This window comes from Paroedura picta, chromosome 2 (genome assembly GCF_049243985.1).
Source record: "Paroedura picta isolate Pp20150507F chromosome 2, Ppicta_v3.0, whole genome shotgun sequence".
Taxonomy (NCBI): domain Eukaryota; kingdom Metazoa; phylum Chordata; class Lepidosauria; order Squamata; family Gekkonidae; genus Paroedura; species Paroedura picta.
Genome location: NC_135370.1, coordinates 76,630,277 through 76,655,660, shown reverse-complemented (window position 1 = coordinate 76,655,660; position 25,384 = coordinate 76,630,277). Strand labels below are relative to the sequence as shown.

The 25,384-nt window shown below is 41.8% G+C and overlaps 2 protein-coding genes across 2 annotated transcripts; both read right to left on the bottom strand.

Annotated features, from left to right (window-relative positions):
- Positions 1–4,318: 4,318 nt before the first annotated feature.
- LOC143828701 (olfactory receptor 5V1-like) lies at positions 4,319–5,254 on the bottom strand. Its single transcript, XM_077318944.1, has one exon. It carries the CDS (start codon positions 5,252–5,254, stop codon positions 4,319–4,321), a length of 936 nt encoding a protein of 311 aa, XP_077175059.1.
- A 10,154-nt stretch (positions 5,255–15,408) lies between these two features.
- On the bottom strand, positions 15,409–16,365 carry LOC143828700 (olfactory receptor 5V1-like). The gene has a single exon (XM_077318943.1). The coding sequence runs from the start codon at positions 16,342–16,344 to the stop codon at positions 15,409–15,411; it is 936 nt and encodes a 311-aa protein (XP_077175058.1). The 5' UTR covers positions 16,345–16,365.
- Positions 16,366–25,384: the final 9,019 nt, after the last annotated feature.

Here is a 25,384-nt window from a genome sequence, read left to right as displayed (position 1 = left end):
CCTGACAGTGATGGTAAAAACTCTGGTATTTGTGGCCTCAACCTCCATAGATAAAGAGGAGTTCAGGATCACACCCAGGCTTCTGACAGAGATCGACATTGTTAATTGGACTCTGTCAAGACTGGGAGTTGCACTGACTCACCAGGGGCATACCACTATGACATCTATCTTAGCTGGATTTAACTTCAGCTGACTCCAGTTGAACCAGTCCACCATGGTCTCTGGCAACTGACCAGCAAATTTGGTAGTGTGGATAGATGGCAATCCATCAACAGATACCACTTGGTGTTATCAGCATAATGATAACATTCCAGCCTGAAACAGAAGTTTCTTCGGGCACATTTCTGGAAAAGTGTGCATGCACATGAAAGCCTATACCTAGGGGGAAAAAACTTGGTAGGGCTTAAAGGTGCCACTAGACTTGAACTTTGTTCAGTCATAAAGAGGGTAAGACACTACAGAGAACAAGACAGAGTTTGTATTAATGCTCATATAGACAGTTATAACAAGACAGACTTTGTATTAATACTTATGCGCAGCCAAGACTCACTGCGGCTGCTTTTGACACTACGGAAGGCTGGCTGGAGGGGGGGGGGACATCCCTGCCCTAGCAGTCCATTCGCAATGTGCACTGCATGCACATGCAGTGGTGAAGGGAGTAGGCAGGTCCTGCAGCACATATAAAGGTGCCATGTGCCTGTCCTCCTTGCACCAGGATGCCAAGGAGCAGCTTCCAAAAAATGCTTAGGTGGAAACAGCCTTGTTGCAGTGTATGAGGTGAATGTTTCATGGTTAATATTTCATCACAGCTGCAGGTTTGCATGGAGTGGAGCATGTTGGTAGGGAGTCCAGTGTGTGATCAGACTCCCTGGGGTTCGGGGCCTCCATAAGGGACAGCATATAAACAAGCGTGGTTGATCCAGCTGGGAGGCCTGGGGTTCATTTGCCAGGTGGCCTGGGGGCAGCTAACTGAGATTGGTGCCCTTTGGCTCCCCCACAGTGGTCGCTTCCCTTAGCGGCAGAATCCAGTAGGCAAGGGAATTTGCTCTCCATGCTGGGAATGCTGTGGATCCCCATGGTGCCTCTGGACTCCGGGAGGTTTTGTACACTCCACTGATTGCTAAGTCAGGCTCCCTCTCCCATGCAGTGCCAACCCTCCTGTTGGGAAATAATAAAGCTGTGTCTAGCATTGGTATGTTGCATCTTATTCCAGCCTGAAATGCTCTCCTGCAAGTGAATATGGACAGTTTTAACCATCATAAGTACAGGTCACTGATCAGGGTTGGCCTAATATGCATCATGCCAGTTTTTCAAAAATATTAATAATAATTAATAATCTTTACAAAATATTAATATGTTTCCCAAAATATCTCATACTGAATCTTTGTTGTTGTTGTTGTTGTTAGGTGCGAAGTCGTGTCCAACCCATCGCGACCCCATGGACAATGATCCTCCAGGCCTTCCTGTCCTCTACCATTCCCCGGAGTCCCTTTAAGTTTGCACCGACTGCTTCAGTGACTCCATCCAGCCACCTCATTCTCTATCATCCCCTTCTTCTTTTGCCCTCAATCGCTCCCAGCATTAGGCTCTTCTCCAGGGAGTCCTTCCTTCTCATGAGGTGGCCAAAGTATTTGAGTTTCATCTTCAGAGACATCACCCTGCCAACAAAAGTGCGTCTAGTCAAGGCTATGGTCTTCCCAGTTGCAATATATGGCTTTGAAAGTTGGGCCATAAGGAAGGCTGAGCGTCAAAGAATTGAGGAGGTTGAGAGGGGACATGATAGCCCTCTTTAAGCATTTAAAAGGTTGTCACTTGGAGGAGGACAGGATGCTGTTTCCGTTGGCTGCAGAAGAAAGGATGCGCAGTAATGGGTTTAAACTACAAGTACAACAATATAGGCTAGATATCAGGAAAAAAAATTCAGTCAGAGTAGTTCAGCAGTGGAATAGGCTGCCTAAGGAGGTGGTGAGCTCCCCCTCACTGGCAGTCTTCAAGCAAAGGCTTTTGAACTCTGGTGCTGGAGAAGACTCTTGTGAGTCCCTTGGACTGCAAGGCGAACAAACCGGTCAGTCCTAAAGGAGATCAGCCCTGACTGCTCCTTAGAAGGCTAGATCCTGAAGATGAAACTGAATCTTAGAAAACTCATTTAATGGAAGTAGAAGAAGAGCTGGTTCTTATATGCTACTTTTCTCTGCCTGAAGGAGTCTCAAAATGGCTTACAATCACCTTCCCTTTCCTCTCCCCACAACAGACACCCTGTGAGGTGGGTGAGGCTGAGAGAGCCCTGATATTACTGCTTGGTCAGAACAGCTTCATCAGTGCTGTGGTGAGCCCAAGGTCGCTATTAAGTCTCCGGGTTGCATGTGGGGGATCGCGGAATCAAACCCAGCTCACCAAATTAGAAATCCACACTCTTAACCACTACACCAAGCTGGCTCTCATGGGATATCCTTTTACTTTAGTCAGCTGGGCTCTGTAGGGTTTTTAAAAATTTTTAATATTTATACCCCAATTTTCTCTCTAATGGAACCCCAAAGCAGCTCATAACATTATTCTCCTCTCTTCCATTTTATCCTCACACCAAATTACATGTGTGGTAAATTGTGCTTAGAAATGATAACTGACCCTTGATTGCTCAGCAAGGTTCCAAGGGCAGAGTGGGGTTATGAACATGAGTCTCTCTGGCCATAATCTGGCCCAAAGCATTCCAGTACACTAGCTGTCATTGCATTTCATTGAGTCCCCACCCCTTCGTTTCCATTAATTGCCAACTGCCAGATAAAACATGATGGAACTGATGGATCATCTTGTATTAGAAAAGGTAATGGCCTTGTTCTCCTCAGATTCCATTTCATGCCATAAACATTATTGTTAATACAAACAATTAAGATCACAGTGTACTTTAAGCAAAGTAGGGGGAAGAGCACTACTGAACCACACAGAAAATTATTCAAACTGAGTGAAGCAAGCAGCCAAGAAAAAGTTTCCTTTTTAGTAGTAAGAAAATATCCAACATGTAAGAAAATGCATTCTTAGTCACAAATATGATAATCAGTATACATAATATAGTGCAATGAAAGAAAAATTTGGGATTCCACCACCATCACCCAACATCCCATGGCATGTTGCAGCCCCTGTCTCACAAAAAGAAGAAGAGCCTCATTTGGAGGGTTGGAAACAAACTGGCTCATGAAATACATTTATGAGGAATTTTGGCCAGTTTATGGTTTGCAACATGAAGTTTGTGGCAGGACTATTGGTACAAACATTCTACAAAATTTCAAGCTGTTTGTGGAGGTTCACACTGGCTTGTGAGTAGATATATCTCCAGACAGTCTCTGCTTGATCTAAATGTTTACCAGACTTCAAAGCAAGAGGTGTGTATAATTGGAGAGCATCTTGTAGAACTTCCAGGGAGGCTTAATGTCATTTTGATGTCTCTACCTTGCACAGGCTCCATTCTATACACTCCAGAGCCTTTTGACAGATGCTCATGTGATGGTTTAGGAGATTCAGGAATATATAGAATGGACCATGTGCAAGCTCATGACAAAATAATTTAAGGCCAAATATGAAGCATACAAAAAGTATACACTTTTTCAGACCTGAAAATTTGGGGGGGTTTTGTGCACAAGCTTAATTCCCCCATTGCCATCAGCAGATAACGTCTCTGCTGCCTGAGAAGGGGAGGAAGAGAGCACCCACCAAACAGCTGATAATGACAGGTGCCCTTTAAATCTCTTCCCAGTGGGTCAGGGGAGGATTTAAAGGAAGTGTCAAGCCTGTCATTATCAGCTGATTGGTGGCCCCAACCGTTTAAATGTTTTCCCTAGCTTTGCCGGCAAAGCTACCGGTGAAGCTTGGGAAAGCAATTAAAAGGAGTGGTACTCCTGTCATTATCAGCTGCTTGGTGGGTACTCTCTACCCTCACCTTCTCAGGTGAGAAAGCAGGGAGAAGGCATTTAAATGGTCTGAATAATAGCTGAATCACCAAATCATTATTCAGCCACCACTGATTCGGCTTGTTTAAATGCAGGGATGGGCAGTTCAGCTCATATGAATCCAAGAAGTGCCTGAATGACAATTGATTCAGATACTTTTTGGCTTATCCAAACTAAATTGCCCATCCCCATTCATGACAGTTTGTGGTTCGCAAAACAGGCATTTCAGGAACTGAACCAAACCGTATCTTACTAGTTCATGCCTGTTCCTATTCATCTGTTGGTTACAAATAAAGCACACAATATCAGATGTACTCCAATGGTGATGACAGTGGATGCTTCTTTCTGGTGTAAGCTAACATAGAACCTTGAAACCTCTAGGAAAATCTTTTCAGGCTGAGTGTTTTAACTAAGGCCCTTTTTACATCCTTATTCCTCAAGCTGTAGATCATAGGATTTAACATGGGAGTAATGACCCCATAGAACATGGAAACAATCCTATCCTTCTTGGGTGAATAGGCTGAAATTGGTCGTCCATAGGTGAATATGGTGGTTCCATAGAATAAGCAAACTACAGTCAAGTGGGATCCACATGTAGAAAAGGCTTTCTGTCTGCCCTCTGTGGATGGCATACACAAAATAGTAGAAATTATATAGATATAAGAAATCAGTGTGATCAGACATGCACTGCTACCTATGATACCAGCCACAAGAAGAAGAACTAGTTCGGGGAGAAATGTAGAAGAGCAAGAAAGGGCAAGTACTGGGGGAAGATCACAGTAATACTGGTCAACTTTATTGGGCCCACAAAAAGATAGCGTAAAGGCTAAGGATGTATGAACCAAGGAGTTGATAATCCCAGTTACCCAGGTCCCAGCAGCCAGCTTAGCAGTCAGTCGCTTACTCATGATGGTTGTATATTGCAAAGGACTGCATATGGCAACATAGCGGTCATATGCCATCAGTGCTAGCAATAAAATTTCAGTGCCCACTGCATCGATAAGAAAGAATAGCTGCACTACACAACCAGCAAATGAGATGGTCTTGTCCTCTGACAAAAAAATATGTAGCATTTTGGGTACTGTGACAGTTGGGCAAAGAACATCCAGCAAAGATAAATTACTGAGGAAGAAGTACATGGGAGTCTGCAGGCGAACATCTGTCCCTATTGCCATGAGGATAGCACCATTTCCAGCTAAAGTAGTCAAATAGATCAGCAGAATAATTACAAAGAGGGAAACACGAACTTCTGGGAGATCAGACATTTCTGTAAAGTAGAAGTTCTTCACTACTGATACATTGGCTGTGTCCATGCTCTTGCCAACAAGATTGATCATCTGGAATATCTGAAATACAGGGAAGACAATGCAGCTGTTGGAAAGTAGGCTATCATTAAATACAGATTTATTGATTAATGGTTTAGGAACAATCCACTATGTGTGAAGCAGGCAACTTGCCCATGCAGTTAGCTCTCTGCAGACTGGGAGGGACAGAACTGTACATCTGGCACAGTGTGCATGATGGGAATATGGATGATTTAACAGAATAATTTATCTTGTTGTAAAGATAATAAATGCACATATTACCAAAACCTTATACTTGTGTTTTGACATTCATGAAAGGACATTCTATATTTTTGCTTTTCTTTCGCTTTGAGAATATGAAATGCAAACATTATGCCATATATTTTTTTCATTTTAATACTTTAATATTGTGTTTCTTAAAAGGCTGAATATGTACTTTATGAATAAATATTAACTGTACAACTGCTATATTTTTAAAAATGTAGTCTGGGCATTGGAAATATGGTCCAATTCAAGGCTTAGGGCCTCCTTTCTTAAAGCCCCCCTCCCACTCACAACCTTGGCTTAAACAAAGCAACCATTTATTACAGCAGAGAAAATACAATTTTGCATAGAGGATATAGTACTCCCCACCACTAAAACCTTTTCCCTTTCACTTGGAGGAGGGCAGGATGCTGTTCCCATTGGCTGCAGAGGAAAGGACACACAGTAATCGGTTTAAACTACAAGTACAACGATATAGGCTAGATATCAGGAAAAAAATTTTCACAGAGTAGTTCAGCAGTGGAATAGGCTGCCTAAGGTGGTGGTGAGCTCCCCCTCACTGGCAGTCTTCAAGCAAAAGTTGGATACACACTTTTCTTGGATGCTTTAGGATGCTTTGGGCTGATCCGGCATTGAGCAGGGGGATGGATTAGATGGCCTGTATGGCCCCTTCCAACACTATGATTCTGTGATTCTATGATTCTATGATTCTTGGGCCTCATTAAAATATTGTTGGAAAGACAATCACACTATAAGCCTTTTGAAACTGAGGGAAAGAATGAATCACTCCAACTTCCTGTGGCAGCCCATTCAACAGCATCAGAACAATCCTTGAAGGTCCTTGGACTGGACTCCTGCCATTTGATTTGGCTTGATGAATAGAGCTGATTCAAATGATTCAAAATTTAACATCATCAGCATAAATGGATTCAAAATCATTGGAAACAGATGTAATTACTACTCCAGTACATGTGATACATGTGATATGAGAGACAAATTCTATGTTTTGTTTATCAAATAAATTACTGATTGAAATGTCTTTACCATCTGTAAGGGAAGCCCCACAGATGGCATATTGGAATAATGTTATGATGCCCACCTTCCATTTCCCTCACTGAGAGACAAGATTTTTCCTCAATTTCTCTTTCCCTTTACTGACTACGCATGTGCAAGGAAAAAAAAGATTTGAACAGTTTTCAACTCAGTATAAATTGATTCTGACTGAATCCTTTTGTCCAAGTCACCTATAGTATAGTTTTGATTGGGCCAAATTGATGTGGATACAACTGAATTGATTCAGCACCGTTGAAACCAATAGCACCATTCAAGAGTACAGAGATTCCCCCCTTAATGACTTATCTGGGCTTTGGAGGGGGGAGAAGTTGAGATAGAAGCGCCAAAGTTGCCGTATAGCTGCAAGAGCCTTTCCTCAAAAGAGTTCCCCAGGATGTAAAACAATTGGACCAGGGGCTCCAATTCTAGGGACACCTAATATCCCCATTCAACCTCCATTATTTCCTTCAGTGAGAACAGACCAGAGAATCTTTTTGTTCTCATCATAGGAAATAATACAGATTGGATAGTCCAAACTTTTTGCAATTTAGGAGTTATTTTGGGGAGAGGGTCCTACAGCTACGCTGAAACTTTGGCACCTGTACCTCAAGCACTGTGATTAGATCTTCCTGGTTATATCAGAGAGTGGATGTAGTTGGAGTATGTGATCTACCAACTGGAATAGGGGAAGAATGTTGTTCCACCATCTGTTGGATTGCTGCGTTGTTAGATTATAATGTTGTTTTTATTGGGGATTAATTGAAGAGTTTTTACTGAGAGTGAATTGTTATATATATTTTTGTTTTTATTTGTTGTAAGCCATCTCGAGCCAACTATGTCAGGAGGGGCAGAGTATAAATTGAATTATAAATAAATAAATAAAATAAACCCCCACCCCCACTCCAGAGATCAGGAAAGACAAACAGGGGAACTTCTCCCCTTTTTCTTTCCCTTTACAGTTTAAATGGCCACTTACTCGAATAATCAAATCGCAATTCAAGCAAGGTTGACTTGGCCATTTAAAAGTATTGAGAAATGGCAATTTGGGCCATATTTGGCTGATTCAGATACTTTTTCACCAGACTGAATCAAATCACACATGCTGACTAAGCTGCTCTAGTAATCTTTATTGAAGAACTTTGGCTGTTTCACCCGTCCTAATACCATATTTTGACTATAGCCTGTTTCACCCTGTCCTAATATCATATTTTGACTGATTTACCGTATTTGCCGGCATATAAAACGATTGGGCATAAAGGACGACCCTCCATCATTTCCACACAAAATATAGAGTTTGTTACATTACATTACAGTACTATGGGCCACTATGGGCAGCTATGTCTATCCCAACTGAAGTGCACCCGGCGTATAGGATGACCCCCCCCCCACTTGGAGGCATGTTTTTCAGGGGGGGGGGAAGTAGTCTTATACGCCAGCAAATACTGTAACTTAAATAACATAAATGGTACTTGAGGCATTCTGAAATTAAAAATTACAAAATATTTTATTCAACAGAGAAGGGAATGGTCAGGTGAAATGAAGGGTTGAAATTGCTGAGGTAAAACCAGTACATAAACAGACTTTAGGTCTTATGTTTCAGGATAATGAGAGTTAGTTAAGCTTTTCACAGTGACAAATCTTTAAGAAGCTTTTCACCAAACACTTCAGTACACTTTCCTTGTGAATTCACTAACTCTTTCCAGAAGGCTGGTACATGCTTCCTGGTAACCAACCCCCTTCAGAACTAATTCCCTGTTTGACTGGGTAGGGAAATTCTCCTTTCACTACAAAATCTGTCCCCTTTCTTTGACCTGAATGGGAGTCTCCATCTAGCTGTATCATATTAAATAATTAGATCATTCAAAACAGAATAATATGTCCACAGCTATAATGTGGGTTCTAACCATCCCAGGACTTAAGCAATTACCAAAGAATTATCCACTGCCTATTCTCTTAGCATAATTATATTTAGCTTCGTGATCAGTATATTTAAAAATCCTGTTTCAAATATTAATTAGTAGAATGGTAGCAATAATTGTAGAATATCTGTGAGCCTGTATTCTGAATAAGAAAACCCTTTTGAAAACCTTAAACTTTATATAAGGTAAATGCTTACCTATTCACTTAAACATGAATTTTCATTATAAGTAATTCTCAGATACAGGCTATGATTCATTCAAAGGAAGGAAATTATGGATTCTTGCAAAACATAGAGTCTTATACCAATATCTCTGTCCACATGCAATCTCTATCCACATTTACCTACTTGAAATGTAGATATTATTATTATTATTATTATTATTATTATTATTATTATTATTATTATTATTATTATTATTAATAATAATAATAATAATAATAATAATAATTTCAATTTATTTCCTGCCACTCCGGGAACCAGCTCATGGCAGGGTACAATTGTCCGTAATGAAAACCCAATAAAACCCCATTAGAACACAGGAACGTGACAGTATAACCAAACCTCCAATCCCCCCCAGTGATATCTAATGGAGGAAATGGGTAGAGGGGCACAGATGACACATAGCCAGCCACTGCTTAACACCAGGGAGCTTAATCAGATCTTCACCTATAACATATTACAAAGATTATTCACTTTTATATTACTATTAGACATTTTATTTTGAAATATGTATTGACTAATACTAAGATGCTAGGATTCCTATTGCTACCCCAAACTAGTATACATCCACACATGTTCCCATTTTACAAATACTGTGTAACAGAAAGTTGCAAGACTGCCACTGAGTTCATGGAAGACTCTGCTTAGTCATGCAGATCTCCAGCTGTTCACAGAATAAATACATAAGCAAAGCTTAAACTTCCCAAGACTGACCCAATAAACAGTAGTCATCACTTACCTTTGTTACTTTTGTAATCTGGACTGACACAGTAGTAAAGCTTCGAATAATGTACATGGAATAAAAATAAAAAGCTCACATGATTATTCTGAAGTAAATTTTTAAAATATTGCCCATCTCATGAGACAAAGGTACAAAGTCTGCGTCTTGCCACGGGAGAATTAACAACATCAAGAGGAAGAAGGTATCTTGGGATAAGGATCTCCAAAGCATCTTGGATTTACTGACAACATTCAGAATCTCATTTGATCAAAAAATGAATTGAATAGAGAGATACGCTCATCCATTCTATACATTCCTGTCAAATGACTACATGTCAGCTGTCATTTTATTGTAGAAAAAAAGTGAGGGTAAAGAAAAAGGGCAAGGGGGAAAATGGGTTATACAACATTGTTGAAGACAACCATTTTGTACATAATTTATTGTAATTTTGTAATTTTAAGGCATTATCTATGAAATATAATAATATGAAATATAATATTTCTCTTGGTGTACAATTGTATTTGTCATTTAAGTTTCAAACTTCATAATAAATCTATTTTGACTAAATTGGTTTCATCATTACTGTTTTATTTTATTTTATTTTTATTTATTTATACTTTAATGTATAGGCTGCCCTTTCCCAAAACAGGCTCAGGCCAGCTTACAAGGTCAACAATAAAATATCTTTAAAACATATTTTAAAACATCAATGTTTAAAACTAGCTCATTGCTTGTTCATTCCATCATAGCTCCGCTGGCCTTTCTGTTAGTAACTCCCCAAACTATAGTGCAGCCTTTCTCAACTTTTTTTTACTCTTGAGAATCTCTGAAACATTCTTCAGGTTTTGAGAAACCTCAGAAGTGCAGGATATGGTTGGGAAGCATACTTTTTACATGTGCGCCTTGGGCCCTCCCCTTCCTACCCCCTCTAGACCCATCATTGGCCTTTTTGGAAGGAGGGTCAACATGACCATATATGGTCACATCATCCAATACATACACATACACATACACATACACATACACATACAATTAATTAATTAACTACCACCTATTCATGAAACCCATGGCCATCAAGAAACCTTAGGGTTTCTTGAAACCATCGTTGAGAAAGCCTACTATAGTGGAACGATCTTTTCAGTGCATGCAGTAGATGGTGTAACCAGAGAAATGGGAGAAGTGGATAAAGTATATTGAAATGGGAGAAGTGGATAAAGTATGATTCATATTTAATTTCTCTTATGATTTGGTGACTATATATATTTGTTAAAATAAAAGAAGAATTGGGATAAGCCTTTATGTTGAAAATTTCCTTTATCCTGACTGACTCCCTATTGACAGCAGGATAGGAACTAAGCCAAGCAAAGTGATGGTAGCCTTAGAGTAGATTGTTGGAGGAATGGGTCCAGGAGAGCCCCTGGTTCACAGGTGGAATCCTGGCCCCTTACCCCAGCAGGGTCAGGCAAGGTGTTGAGGATTAGGTTAGGGAGAGGGAGGAACTGTGAGGGAGGGCATGGACTGAATGGGATAGGAAGGGTAGTCTAGTGCAGCTGGGGAGGCTAAGGCTAGTAGAGTGGCTTGAGGTATTGGCCCAGCCCTATCCAGAGGAGTGTGCCATAAGATGGGGTGTCAGAAAGAGCGGTTGAAGTGGGGGACAATATTGCAGTGTGAGAGAAGAGCAGAGCAGAAATAAGAGAAGAGCAGCGAGTTATGCGAGCCCATATGGGCCCTGGCCATGGTGGTTTCACAGCCATGAGCATGGGCACTCTTACTGCCCTTCTAACTTCCATCCCATCCCCAGGCATGTGAGGGTGGAGACTAAGGTGGAGTGCAATGCCAGGTCTATTAATAAGGCCTCAATGCTGCGGGATTATTTCATAGAGTCTGGGGTTGACCTAGCTTGCATGACCAAAACCTGGGTTCGGGAGAGCGACATGGCAGCCCTAAAACATCTGGCCCTGCCTGGGTTCTCAGTCCCTCACCAGTCTTGGTCCCATGGTAGGGGGGAAGTGGTAGCTATCATTTTCCAGGAGAATTTCTCCTACAGGGCTCTCCTGGCACCAGTGATTCCTGGTGTAGAGCTTGGCCATCTGGTTGATGTACTGCCTGACAAACACCCCCACCAGATACTTTGTCGACTCTTCTGGAGGCAGAGGCCACCTGGACATTGCAGTGTCCCAGGATTATAATCCTGGGGGACTTTAATGTCCATGCTAATGTACCGCCCCCAGGGAAGGGCTCGGATTTGGTGTCAACCATGGCAACATTAGGGCTCTTGCAATTTGTTACTGATCCCACTTATCAGACTGGCCATACCTTTGATCTGATCTTTGGCCCTGGGGTAGAGGTGGAGATGATAGCAATTACTATCATCCCATGGTTAGACCACTATGCCTACAGGCCCAGATTTAAATACTACCCCTCCCTGTTTGGACAATGGACACATTTTAGTCTGCCTGCAGAGACTTATGGATCCAATTGGATTCCAGAACGCTTTGGAACACAATGCATCCTGGTGACTCATTGAAGGCACTGGCAATCCCTTCCTCCTATCAGCTGCCATAGACAAGATCACCCCTCAACATCCTCTCCACCCTCACCTCAAACAGGCTCCATGGTGGGCTTCAGGAGAGGAAGAAGGAAGTAAGACGACTAGAGCAAGTGTGGAGGAAAACTCATGATGAAGTAACAAGAACATCCTATCACACACTTATGAGGGCATATGAGACATCAACGAAAGTGGCAAAATAGGGGGTTGCCATGGAAATGGCATCCAAGAGCCCAGCACAAGGAATTTAGAGTAGTTCAGTCTCTTATCACCCTCAAGGAAGGGCACAAAATTCTAGTCAATTGGACCTTAGCAGTGATGCATTATCAAGCTTTTTCACAGATAAGGTCTTGTGGTTCTGCTGGGACCTTCCTGTCATGGTTGATAAAGATAGGGAACTGGAGGCCCACTGGCCACCATGGGAGGTGACATTTGATGGCTTTAGGCAGCTCTTATTAACCAAAGTGGACAAGTTGCTGGGGTCAGTGAGGGTGACCACTTGTTCCCTTGATCCCTGTCCATCCTGGCTGCTCCAAGGGGGTGCCAGCAGATAGGAGGCCCACTCAGAGATATTATCAACCTCTCCCTGTCAACCAGAAAGTTCCTTGAGCCAGTGCTGAAGCAGCTGCATGGGTTGCCTATTATGGCATGGATCAAGTTGAAGGTTCTAGGACCCATGAATCTGTCACGTTACGCCTGCCACAGGGCCCTGCGCTTTGTGGGTACTAATTTGTTAGTGGTGCCCAGCCCTCAGGAGGTTCACCTGGCCTTGACAAGGGCCAGGGCATCTTTGGTTCTCACTCTGACCTGGTGTAATGAGCTCCCGGAAGAGTTGAGGGCCCTGCTGGAGCTTCCACAGTTCCACAGGGCATGTAATATGGAGCTCTTCTGCCAGGTCTTTGGTTGAGGCCAGGGTGCGGAAGATCTGAGGGGCTCCTCTAGGTTAAATATCTATCATAATCTTCTATGGGCGGCACCCATGGACTCTCCCCTGAGGCACTGGGGGGTGGGGCTGCTAAAAATAGGGGAGGGTGTAGGGAGGCTTGGGTTTTTTTGTTTTTTTGCCACTGTGTTTTGTTTGGTAATGGGGGGTTGGAAGGTTTTAACTTTTATTATGTAAATAACCCACCACAAAACAATTCCCTGATAGGCACAGGGAATAAATCCAACAAATAAATAAATAAAATGGGTATGAATAATGAAAACATTAAAGCCAGTCAACCTGATGCCAACAGCCAGCAGCACACACAATTGTTAATTTATGATGGATGGGAAGTATAAGGGGCTCCGAATGGCAACATAGTCATATGTATCAGATAGTAGCAGGAAAATGTCAGTGATCCTTTGGTGCCACTGGACACAAACTTTATTCCATCACAAGGAGGGAAGACATTACAAAGAAAAAGACAAGATTTGTATTCATACTTTTATGAGCAGTTATAAGTGTCATAGTCACAAGTCACAGAAAACAGAGGACAGGTTTGATCTAATGTATATTCTTCCAGGTTTGCAAAAATATTTAAATATGTTTCCCAATATGTCTTTTATTGAACCTTGTTAAGCTCATGTCATGGGATTTCTTTTTTACTTTAGTCTTGGCTCTGCATATATTTTTTTTTAAATAATAATATTTGTACCCCAATTTTCTCTCTAATGGGGACACAAAGCAGTTCATAATATAATTCTCTCTTCCATTTTATCCTCACAACAACCTATCTGTGCGGTAAATTGTGCTGAGAAATGATAACTGATTCTAGATTCGTCAGCAAGCTACCAGGGCAGCGTAAGAATATGAACTTTGGTCTCTCAGGTCCTAATCTGGACCAAACCACTACAATCCACTGACTGTCACTGTATTTCAATGAGTCCCCAACCCTTTGGTTCCATTAATTTTTAGTCTCCAGGTGACACCAGATGGAATTGGTGGACCACCTTCTACTGGAAAAGATAATAGCTTGCTCTCCTATGATTCCACTTTATCCAGGATCACAGTGTACCCTAAGCAAAGTATGGGGGAAAGAATGTACAGAAAATTATTCAAGTTGAGAGAAACAAGCAACCAAGAAAATCTGTCTCCCTCAACAGTAAGAAAATATCTAACATGTAAGAAAATGCATTCTTAATCACAAATATTATAATCAGTGTTGGAAATGAACTGGTTCAGGAAATAAGTTTATGAATGATTTTGGCCACTTTATGATTTACAGCATGAATTTTGTGCCTTTCTTTGGTAAATCTGATCATCAAACTCAGAGGGCAGGTGGAGAAGATTCAGTCGGATATCCCCTGTGCGTTTGGTGTTTCCAGCTTGTACAGCGTCACGAACCTCATGAACTGAACTAGTCCATTTGGCTGCTAAAAGTTCCTGACTAGACATGTGCATCCACACACAAAAAATCATACCATTTTAGATTCAGTCTGACATTATTTGGGCTGAATCTGAATCATACAAATAACCTTGACTTTTTCAGATTAAGCAGAGAGCATCTCCACTGTCTGAGAAGGGGGGGGGGGGTGAGTATCTGCCTTACAGCTGACAATCACAGGTTCACCAAGCACTTGAGGAGGGATTTAAAGGGAGCACTTCTCTTTAAATGCTTTCCCAAGCTTCGCAGGGAAAGCTTGGGGAAGCATTTAAAGGGAACTGCACACCAAACAGCTGACAACGATAGGCATGCTGCTCCCTTTAAATGGCTGTACTAAATTTAAATGTTTACTGAACTTCAAACCAAGGTGGGGTATAGCTGAAACATCTGGGGGAGGTCCACTGACACTCTGATGTTTCTAGTTAGTACAGTATCCATTCTATACACTCCTGAGTCAAAATGACAGGTGATCATTCTATAAACGCCTGTCAAAATGACAGGCAGTCAGGTTCAGGTTTAGGAGGTTCAGGAATGCATAGAATAGATCCTGTGCAAGCCATAGACATCACACTCACAGGGGATTTCTAGCTGACTCTTTTCTAGCTGCCTTGCAAGTTAGGTGAGGATTGGATTATAAAATATGAGTTCCAACGCCCCAAAGAAGGTACCCCTCAGAAAGTGATTTCTGCAGACACGACAGGCAGAAAGTACTTTCCTGTGGTCACTTCCATTGGTTAATCTGATGATCATCAAACTCAAAGGGCAGGTAGAAAAGAGTCAGCTGGAGATCTCATGTGAGACTGGTGTTTCTAGATTGCACAAGATCCATTCTAGTGGATCATGAACCTTATAAAATGAAGTAGTTCATTTGACTCATATAAGTTCATGTCAGCTCATGATTTGCCAAACAAGAATGAACCAAACCAAACCACATTGTCCCAATTCAGGCCCATTCCTATTCATTTGTTTGTTACAAATAAGGCATCACAAAGAATAATATCAGATATATTCCAGAGGTGATGAAAGTAGATATATTCTTCTGATATAAGTTAACATAGAGCCTTGATACCTCTAGGAAAATCTTTTCAGGCTGAGTGTTTTAACTAAGGCCCTTTTTACATCCTTATTCCTCAAGCTGTAGATCATAGGATTTAACATGGGAGTAATGACCCCATAGAACATGGAAACAATCCTATTCTGCTTGGGTGAATAGGCTGAAATTGGTCGTCCATAGGTGAATATGGTGGTTCCATAGAATAAACAAACTACAGTCAAGTGGGATCCACAAGTGGAAATGGCTTTCTGTCTGCTCTCAGTGGATGGCATGCGTAAAATAGTAGAAATTATATAGATATAAGAAATCAGTGTGATCAGAAATGCACTGCTACCTGTGATACCAGCAGCAAAAAGAAGTGCTATCTCGGGGAGGAATGTAGAAGAGCAAGAAAGGGCAAGTACTGGGGGAAGATCACAGTAATACTGGTCAACTTTATTGGGCCCACAAAAAGATAGTGTAAAGGCTAAGGATGTATGAACCAAGGAGTTGATAATCCCAGTTACCCAGGTCCCAGCAGCCAGTTTAGCAGTCAGTCGCTTACTCATGATAGTTGTATATTGCAAAGGACTGCATATGGCAACATAGCGGTCATATGCCATTACTGCTAGCAGATAAACTTCAGTGCCCACCACGTCTATGAGAAAGAATAGCTGCACTGCACAACCAGCAAATGAGATGGTCTTGTCCTCTGACAAGAAAATGTGTAGCATTTTGGGTACTGTGACAGTTGGGCAAAGAACATCCAGCAAAGATAAATTACCGAGGAAGAAGTACATGGGAGTCTGCAGGCGAACATCTGTCCCTATTGCCATGAGGATAGCACCATTTCCAGCTAATGTAGTCAAATAGGTCAGCAGAATAATTACAAAGAGGGAAACACGAACTTCTGGGAGATCAGACATTTCTGTAAAGTAGAAGTTCTTCACTACTGATACATTGGCTGTGTCCATGCTCTTGTCAACAAGATTGATCATCTGGAATATCTGAAATACAGGGAAGACAAAGTAAGTAACTGTTTTGAAATTAGGGTTGTAGTTGAATACAGATGTATTGATTAATGGTTTATGAACAATCCACTGAAAAGGTAAAGTTTGGCTAAAGGAGCCAAAATCACCAGAAAAACAAACATCAAAACATGTGTTTAATGACAAATCGAGACTAATGTAAATTCTAAACACATTCTAATAGAGATGATTGATTGATTGATTGATTGATTGATTTATAATTTTATTTATTTACCACAATTCTTAGAAATTCTGGCTCATGCCGGTTTACAACATGTGTAATAAAACAGCAAAATCACAACTCATAAAACAACAACCCATTAAAACAGCTAATATTGCACAAATCCCAAGATGGTGGTAACAAATTTCATTCACCCAGACCTCTAATGTTATTGAATCAGATGTTGGAACAGCTGAGGATGGAAACACTTTGGGGGTAGTTCCTACTGGCCTAGTACCTAAGCATGGCAACTGGGGGGGGGTCCAATTTCCCCAGTACTTATCACACTCGGCCTCAACCAAACACCTGGCAGAAGAGTTCCATCTTGCTGTCCCTGCAGAACCCAGAGAGTTTCAAATATCAGTCATTCATCACTCCTGAATCCTTTGATACAGGAATAAAATCATAATACATTACACAATTTAGAAATTTATTTACATAATACAATTTAGAAATGCAGTTGTAAGTCTCTCATCAGAAGAATTGTTTCCAAAGCCACAGTCACAAGTGTCCAAGAAGTTTCCAGAACATCAATGTAGTTACATAAGTTCCAGAAATGAAGCCTCCATATATACCTGATGCCTTAGAAGAAATCTTCCAAAACATCCAGATGATGAAATCTTCAAAAACAATAGGAAGCTAGCTATGAGCCCATTTCATAGCCTCAATTCCAAGCAGCTTTTTCACATTCCATATCTTTGTACCAGTTCTGTAAAAGGCGTTACATAGTATTTACATGAGAAAAACGGTAAACTGTCACTTTAAATATCCAGAGAGATCTCCATGCATCTTACAAAAGTAGCCAACTTTAATTTAATAGTGTCTTAATAAATTATAAAATTCCATTCACTATATTTTACTGCCAACCCATAAGTAAATGCTTGAACTAGAAATTCTAGTTGTTTTTCTTAATCTTGATGTTAGTGATTTAAAATCAAAGAAACCCACCCTATTCTTCCTAGTTACAAATTTAATCTCAGTGGTTTACCATAAAAGGAAGTCACATTCTCATGAAATGCACTCTGTCCTGTCAAATAACAAAATAACTTGAGGGTATGGTGGACAAAATGGAATTTCAATGGTAGTCGCAATAACATTTCATGGAAGTAAACTAAACTCTGTCTTCTCAGACTGCAAAGGAATAAGTTCCAAAATGCAATGTTATCAATTAACCATCCATTAAGAAAAGAAAGAGTTCACTCAGGTTGCAAGGCTTGTGAATTATAGTACAACCACAGAGTTACTCAGTACTTGTTCTCTTGCTTAAAGGCAAAAAACTCTTCATATTAATCACCAGATTTGTACTTACTAGTAAACACCAAATTAAATGTAGCTAGATATATCTAAATGTGTATTCGCTCCCAGTGGGGCAGGAGTCTGAAGTCACTATGTCAATCTTTCTTCTTGCTGTAAAATAATATTTTTGGTATCAGCTTGATTGGAACAATTTTGATTAAATTTACTGATAGTGTTCCATGTAAATGTTCCAAAATGTTTTATGTAAACTGCCCAGAGCTGTAGGGAAGGGCAGTTTAAAAATATAAATAAATAAATTTGTGCTCAGTAATATGATTTTTATTAGGCCTTTAAGTCATACCCACATACCTGCAATTGCAATTTATAATGTAGATAGCTTATTTTGTATTGCAGGTAAAAAGTGCTACAGTGTTTTGATTGCTTTGACTATTGTTAGCATGGCAGTAATAATAGTAAAATATGTGTGAGCCCGCATTTTGAATTAAAAACATGTTTCCAAAAATCTTAAACTTTATATAATGTTACTTAATGCTTACTTACTTAGAGAGCCAGCATGTTGTAGTGGTTAAAATTGACAGACTCTCATCTGGAGAACCCGCCTTGATTCCCCATTCCTCCACATGCAGTCAACTATGTGACCTTGGGCTCAGTTCTCTTGAAACTCTCTCAGTCTCAGTCCCCTTACAAGGTTTCTGCTGTGGAGAAAGGAAGAGAAAGATGTTTGTAAGCCACTTTGGGAGTCCTTCAGGGAGTGAAAATAGACATTTTAAAAAGCAGCTCTTCCCGTTCTTCTTAATAATTTCAACAAGAAATGTCATTATAAGCCATATTTCATTAGATAGAAAACTCAAAGAGAAGTGCGGTGCTTGCAAAAGTGATATGCTCATACCGATATAAACTGCTATCTCTATCCATGTTTACCTACTTCGAATGCCAACATTCAATAAAGATATAACAATATTACAAAGATTATTCACTTTTATATTACTGTTAGACATTTCACTTCAAAACATGTATTGATTAATCTCTGCCAAAGAATTAAAGTTAAATGGATTTAACATGAGGTCATAATTCTATATATTTTACAGATGCTGTGATTCTTATTGCCACCCCAAACTAGTATACATCCATACATGTTTCCATTTTACAAATACTGTGAAACAGAAAGTTGCCAGACTGCCACTCAGTTCATGGAAAAGTCTGCTTAGACATTCAGATCTCCAACTGTCTTTTGGAGATTCAGCTCGGTATAGTGGCTAAGACCTCTAATCTGGAGAACCAATCTTGATTCCCCACTGAGCTACATGCAGCCAGCTGGGTGACTCATATGCAGCCAGCTGTTCACAGAATAAATACATAAGCCAATAAATAGTACTAGTCATTTATGATTTCTGTTACCTTTATAGTCTGGACTGACACAGTAGCAAACCTTTGAATAATGTACATGAAGTCAAGAAAAAAGCTCACATAACTATTCTGAAGTAAAATTAAAAAATATTGCCCATCTAATGAGACAAAGTTGCAAAGGCTGTGTGTTGCCACTGGAGAAATAACAACATCAAGAGAAAGAAGGTATCTTGGGATAAGGATCTCCAAGGTATCTTAGGTTATCAACAACATTCAGAAACTCATTTGTTCAAAAAATGAATTGAATAAGGTGGCCTGATACAACTTAATTGTACCTAATTCCTTCTAAACTCAAGATAGTCATGGTTAACTTTTCTTTTTGATTTATACTGGATGAAGCTGCAGCTAGATTTTTTCACGTATATTCAAAGCCATTTTTTTCCAAACTGCATCTTGCATTCTAATTATAAGAAATGGCCAGGATTAGATAAGATATAAGGTGGTTGTTTTTATTTACAACTTTTGTATCCCATCTTTCTGTCATTATAACAACTAATTAACAATTTAAAGCATACATAGTGAGATCACATTTTAAAATCATCCCCCCAACAAATACCATTAAACAAAAATAAAGATAAAATATGTACAGGACATAAAAATGGTAATTAAAATATTGAATAGGAAAGAGAACTCACAAAAGAACAAAAGAGAACAAAACATTCATCACCTGCTGGCAGAAGACAACAGGCAACAGAAGGGAACAAATGAATCTCCCTGAGGACAGAGTTCCAGAGTTTTGGTGCCATGGTTGAGAAGGCCTTCTCCTGGGTTGTCACCCACATAATCTGAGAAAGAAGGGTCATCTGAAACAGGGCCTTGAAAGATGATCACAGTGATTGGGCAGGTCCATAAGGGAGTAGGCAGTCTTTTAGGTATGTTAGTCCCAAAACAGATGGTCAAGACCAGCACCTGGAATTGTGCCTGGAACCAAATTGGGAGCCAGGGTAGATGGGCCAAGACTGAAATGATATGGATGTCAGAATCAAGGTTCTGCTATGGATGCTAACAGGTTGACCTGTGTGTGACCATCTTGGAATGTTTCTTTTCCCACTGTGCACTGTCTCCTTTTGGTTTTGCTGTATCGTTTGTAGAATTAGCTGCTGTGTTCCAAGGTCAATTGCCGCATGTTATCTAGTCTGGCTGGCCTCCCAGCCTGGCACCTGCGTTTGGGGGAGTAAGGTGTCAAAGGGGGGTTTGTGAAATTACAGAGGCCTGGGAAAGGCAGGAGAATTTGGTGGATAAGAACTGTTGCCTCACTGTATTGTTTCAGATTTGACTATGTGAGTCCTGGGAGAACTGCTCTGAATAAGCCTATCAACTTTCCATAAATTAGGTTTTTATTTCAAGTCTGTCATCCTGACAGTTAGCCAAATCACACCTTTCCTGCAGCTAATCACCGGTCTTGTAATTTAGCCAGGATGGCCAATGAGGAGAACATCCCGTTTCCTGATGGAGGAACAGGAGATGGTGCTGGTGCTGGCGCTGGCCCTAGCGCTGGCATGGGCAGAACTGAGACTCTGGCCAGGCCCGATCCTGGAACACCGGTGGTGCCCGCTGTCCTTTTTTGAGGACAGGAGGTCGGAGATGTCTTGAGTGCTGGGATCCCCATCCTGGTTTGATCCTCGACATCCAGATATGTCATGGAGCATCAAGGAAGAAACGTACCTACTAGGTATGATGAAGTGCCGCGCTCCAGGTGGCTGTACAGCATGGCTCAAGTGGTCTCTGACATGGAGACAGCGGTGACCCTGGAGGTGTTGGCGCTGAGAGACCGGATGGCGTGGATAACCACCAAAATGTAAAGTTTGGAACACAAATATATTGAGTCAAAGGAAAGACTAACCCATGATTGAATGGAACCACATAGATACTCACATCCTCAAATATGATGTTTCTACAAAAATGAAAATAAAAATTCATAACCAAAGTTTGGCCATTTTTAATTCAAAAATATTTTAAGATTGGATAAACCTGCTTAAAAATCGAGTCAAAGCATTGACTCACCTTAAAGTTCAACAAAACCGCAATAAGAGATCACACCTTAAATGTTGGTGTGTTTAGTACAGGGGTAATCAAACTGCGGCCCTCCAGATGTCCATGGACTACAATTCCCAGGAGCCCCCTGCCAGTGAATGCTGGCAGGGGGCTCCCGTGAATTGTAGTCCATGGACATCTGGAGGGCCACAGTTTGACTACCCCTGGTTTAGTATTTGCTAGGGATGTGCTGTCGGGATTCGGAAACGGCTGAATCGGGGCCGATTTGGATGTTTCTAAATCAAAAACGGTCCAAATCAGACCGTTGCTACTTTTAAAATAGCCGAATCAAATAGATTCGGCCGAATCGCGGCCAAATAGAATCAATTTGGCTGAATCGCCAAGCCATTGGGCAACCTCGTGGCTGCTGCAGCCTCCTGGCTGCTTCTGTTTTTGCTTTTTCGTTTATTTTTCATCTTTCCTGGGGGCTAGGGGGAAAGGGGTTTATGTTGCACCCACTGAAACTTCTTGGGGACCCTCCCTGAGCTCCCCTCCAAGTTTCAAGAAGATTGGACCAAAGGGTCCCATCCTAGGGTCTCCCAAAGAGGGAATTGTGGCACCCTCTCTGGGAGCAGGACCCCCTGGTGCAATCTTCCTGGAATGTTCAGGGGACTCAGCGAGAGTCTTCCCTGAGCTCCCCTGCAAGTTTCAAGAAGATTGGACCAAAGGGCGGCCTTGGTGGAGGACTGGCAGTCCCGCCTGACGGCTGCCATAGATGAGATTGCCCCTAAACGTCCTCTCTGCCCTCGACTCAAACAGGCCCTCTGGTATACCGGGGCTCTCCGGGAGAAGAAAAGGGAAGTGAGACGACTAGAGTGACTGTGGCGGAAGACTCGCAACAAATCTGCAAGAACGTATTGCACGCTTATGAGGGCGTATGAGATGGTGGTGAAAGTGGCAAAACGTGAGTGATTTGCCATGGAAATCACATCCCAGGCTCTTGCCTGGCCCAATAATTTAGAGTAGCTAGGTCACTTACCGCCCTTGAGGGGCACCAAAATTCTAGTCGATTGGAACTCGGCTGAGAGGCATTAGCGAGCTATTTTGCAGATAAAGTCTTGTCACTCCACCATGACCTTCCCGCCACAGTTAATACAGTAAATGAACTGGAGGCCTGTTGGCTGCCTTTGGATGTGGTGTTTGATGTCTTCAGGCAGCTCTCTTCATTCGAAGTGGATGTCTTTTAATGGGTGTTTTAATGGGGATTTTATAAGACCTAGTAACCTGCCACGAGCTAGCCAGGGAGTGGTGGGGAATCAATCAATCAATAAAGTTTTAGGTAAGGTAGCATTTAAACCAAGAGTTTAAAATGACAAATCCCTAAAGCAGTGGTCCCCAACCTTTTATCACCGGGGACCACTCAATGCCTTTTACTGAGGCCCGATGGGGGGGGGGTAGTTTACTCCTCTACTCTCAACCACTGCCCTAGCGCTCTCTGATCGCTATGGTAATATTTAAACATCCCTTAAAAATAAGATACAGACACGCCACAACAATGAAGTGTGTTGTAAAGGGCCGGGGGGGGAGAAGGCGTCCTTCGGGGCCCACCTCCAATTAGTCGAAGGACCACATGTGGTCCGCGGCCCACAGGTTGGGGATCGCTACCCTAAAGAGTTGCTATTAACAAGATACATATGTGTAACTAAGACAATTCTTGTTAAAGAGAAACCAAATTAAATTGGACAATACATTGTCAAAATTGGCAATTTGAACCATCTCAGTTTTGTAATTACAAAGGACACAAATTCAAACTCTTAATCTTACAATTAAAAAAAATTATTAACAAGAAACAATCAATGCAGTCATTATAAGAGGTTGTCAATTAGAATAGACAAATACACCACAAAAATTATACAAGCTGATGACATTTACAAAAAAAAAATGTCGTGTTTCATATTCAGTCCTATAGGAACCAAAAGTTTTAAGTGGTTGCCATGGGAAGCCCAATGGAACCCTCTATTGCAAATCCATATATGGCACATTTTGAATTTTTATTTAATTACAATACAGCTGTGATTGTTGTTTTTTTACAATGATATTATTATTTACAAGAGATTTATAGATGACATTGTGATCATATCTTCCAGCTCAGATGTGGTGGGCAACTTTAATTGTTTGGATTAACATGGTGAGACTTGTGGGCCTGCAAACAAAAAATCATCTAAGAGGTGTGTGACCTGCTGGCAGCCCCTTTTTTCCTTCATTATCTACTCTAAGAGGGTACTAAAGGTCTCAAAGGCTGCACAGGCCATTGAGCAGCCCATTGGCATGTCTTCTTAAGTATGACTCCCAGGGGAAACACTCTCATATTAGGCAATGGGGGTGACCCAAGCTGCTTTGCAGTCCTTCCATCACAGACCTCCCAAAGGTCCAGACATATATTACAGTCCTAGTGGAAGAACAAATGTAGAGTCCAGTGGCACTTTTAAGACCAACATTTTTTTATTCAAGATATGAGCTTTCGTGTGCATGCACACTTCCTCAGATACAGTATGATGAAATAGAAGTAATCAGTTCATACTTAAAGGCAAGTATGAGGGCAGTGGTGGTGGACTCTTTCAATAAGATGGTGACCTTCATTCCATGTGCCAGACTTCTGACCACCTTTTACCTATACCTTCACCACGTGTTCTGGCTACATGGAATTCCAGAGCACACGGTCTCCAATAGGGAAAGCAGTTTATTTCCCATTTCTGTAAATCCCAGCACAAATACCTGGGCACCCAACTGCTTCTCTCCTTGACCCACCATCCACAGACTGATAGGCAGACCAAGAGAGTGAATGACACCCTAAAGCAATACCTCTGGTGCTACACAAATTATCAGCAGGACAATGGGTGCAACTGCTAGTAAAAAAATTATCCCATCTTCCACCAAGCGCAGTACACGTAGTTCTTCCTTCTTCATTTTATCCTGTGAGGTAGGTTTGGCTAAGACAGAGTGACTAATTCAAGGTCACCCAGCAAGTTTTATGAAAGAGAGCAGATTTAAAAATAGATCTCCCATATCAAAAATTCTACTCACTACACCATAATAGCTTTGGCCATCCTGTTATTCCTTGTAGCATATGAGCAAAGATGGACTAGTCATGGCATTCTTGCTCTGCATGCATATGTGCAAGCAGGAGCTCTTTCCAAAACACAGCACAAGAGAAGGTAAGCTCTATATAAGCTAACAACCCTCCTGGTACTACCTTGTGACCCTCTTGAGCAGTGGTCCCCAACCTTTCTGAGGCTGGGGACCGGCAGGGCATCGGGCTGCGCCCGTGCGGACCGCGCCCGCACATTGGGCCACACCCGCGGGCCACGCCCGTGCACGGGCCGCGCCCGCGCGGACCGGCCCTGATTACCTCTCCCCGCCCTCCTGCAGTAAGAAGCTTCCCGGGCCGCAAGCTTGCGGCCTGGGAAGTTTTTTACTGCGGGGGGGGGGGGCGGGGAGAGGGAGCCGCGGCCCGGCGCCATGGCCTTCGCGGTCCGGCACCGGGCCGCAGCCCGCAGGTTGGGGACCACTGCTCTTGAGGACCTCAACCATTGACTGAAGACCACTGGTTTGGTTTCATTTTATTTTTATCACACTGGGAGCAAAAATTCCTCAGCCTCCAAAATACCTTGGGCCATTCACCCTTTCAAGACATTAAGGGCCTATCATATTTTACAGAGCAGATAGCTTTGCATGATGCCTGTATAAAGGTAAAGGTAAAGGTATCCCCTGTGCAAGCACCGGGTCATGTCTGACTCTTGGGGTGACGCCCTCTAGCATTTTCATGGCAGACTCAATGCGGGGTGGTTTGCCAGTGCCTTTTCTCCAGTCATTGCCGTTTACCCCCCAGCAAGCTGGGTCCTCATTTTACCGACCTCGGAAGGATGGAAGGCTGCTGGGATCGAACTCCCAACCTCATGGGCAGACAGTTTCAGACAGCATGTCGCTGCCTTACCACTCTGCGCCACAAAAGGCTCTTGATGCCTGTATACACAAACATATTTAGTAAGATCATCCAAAGCATTCTGCTCATGTATCTCCTTTGCTGATTGGGTTGACAGAACAGGACTTTTCTGGGAGTAGTGTTGC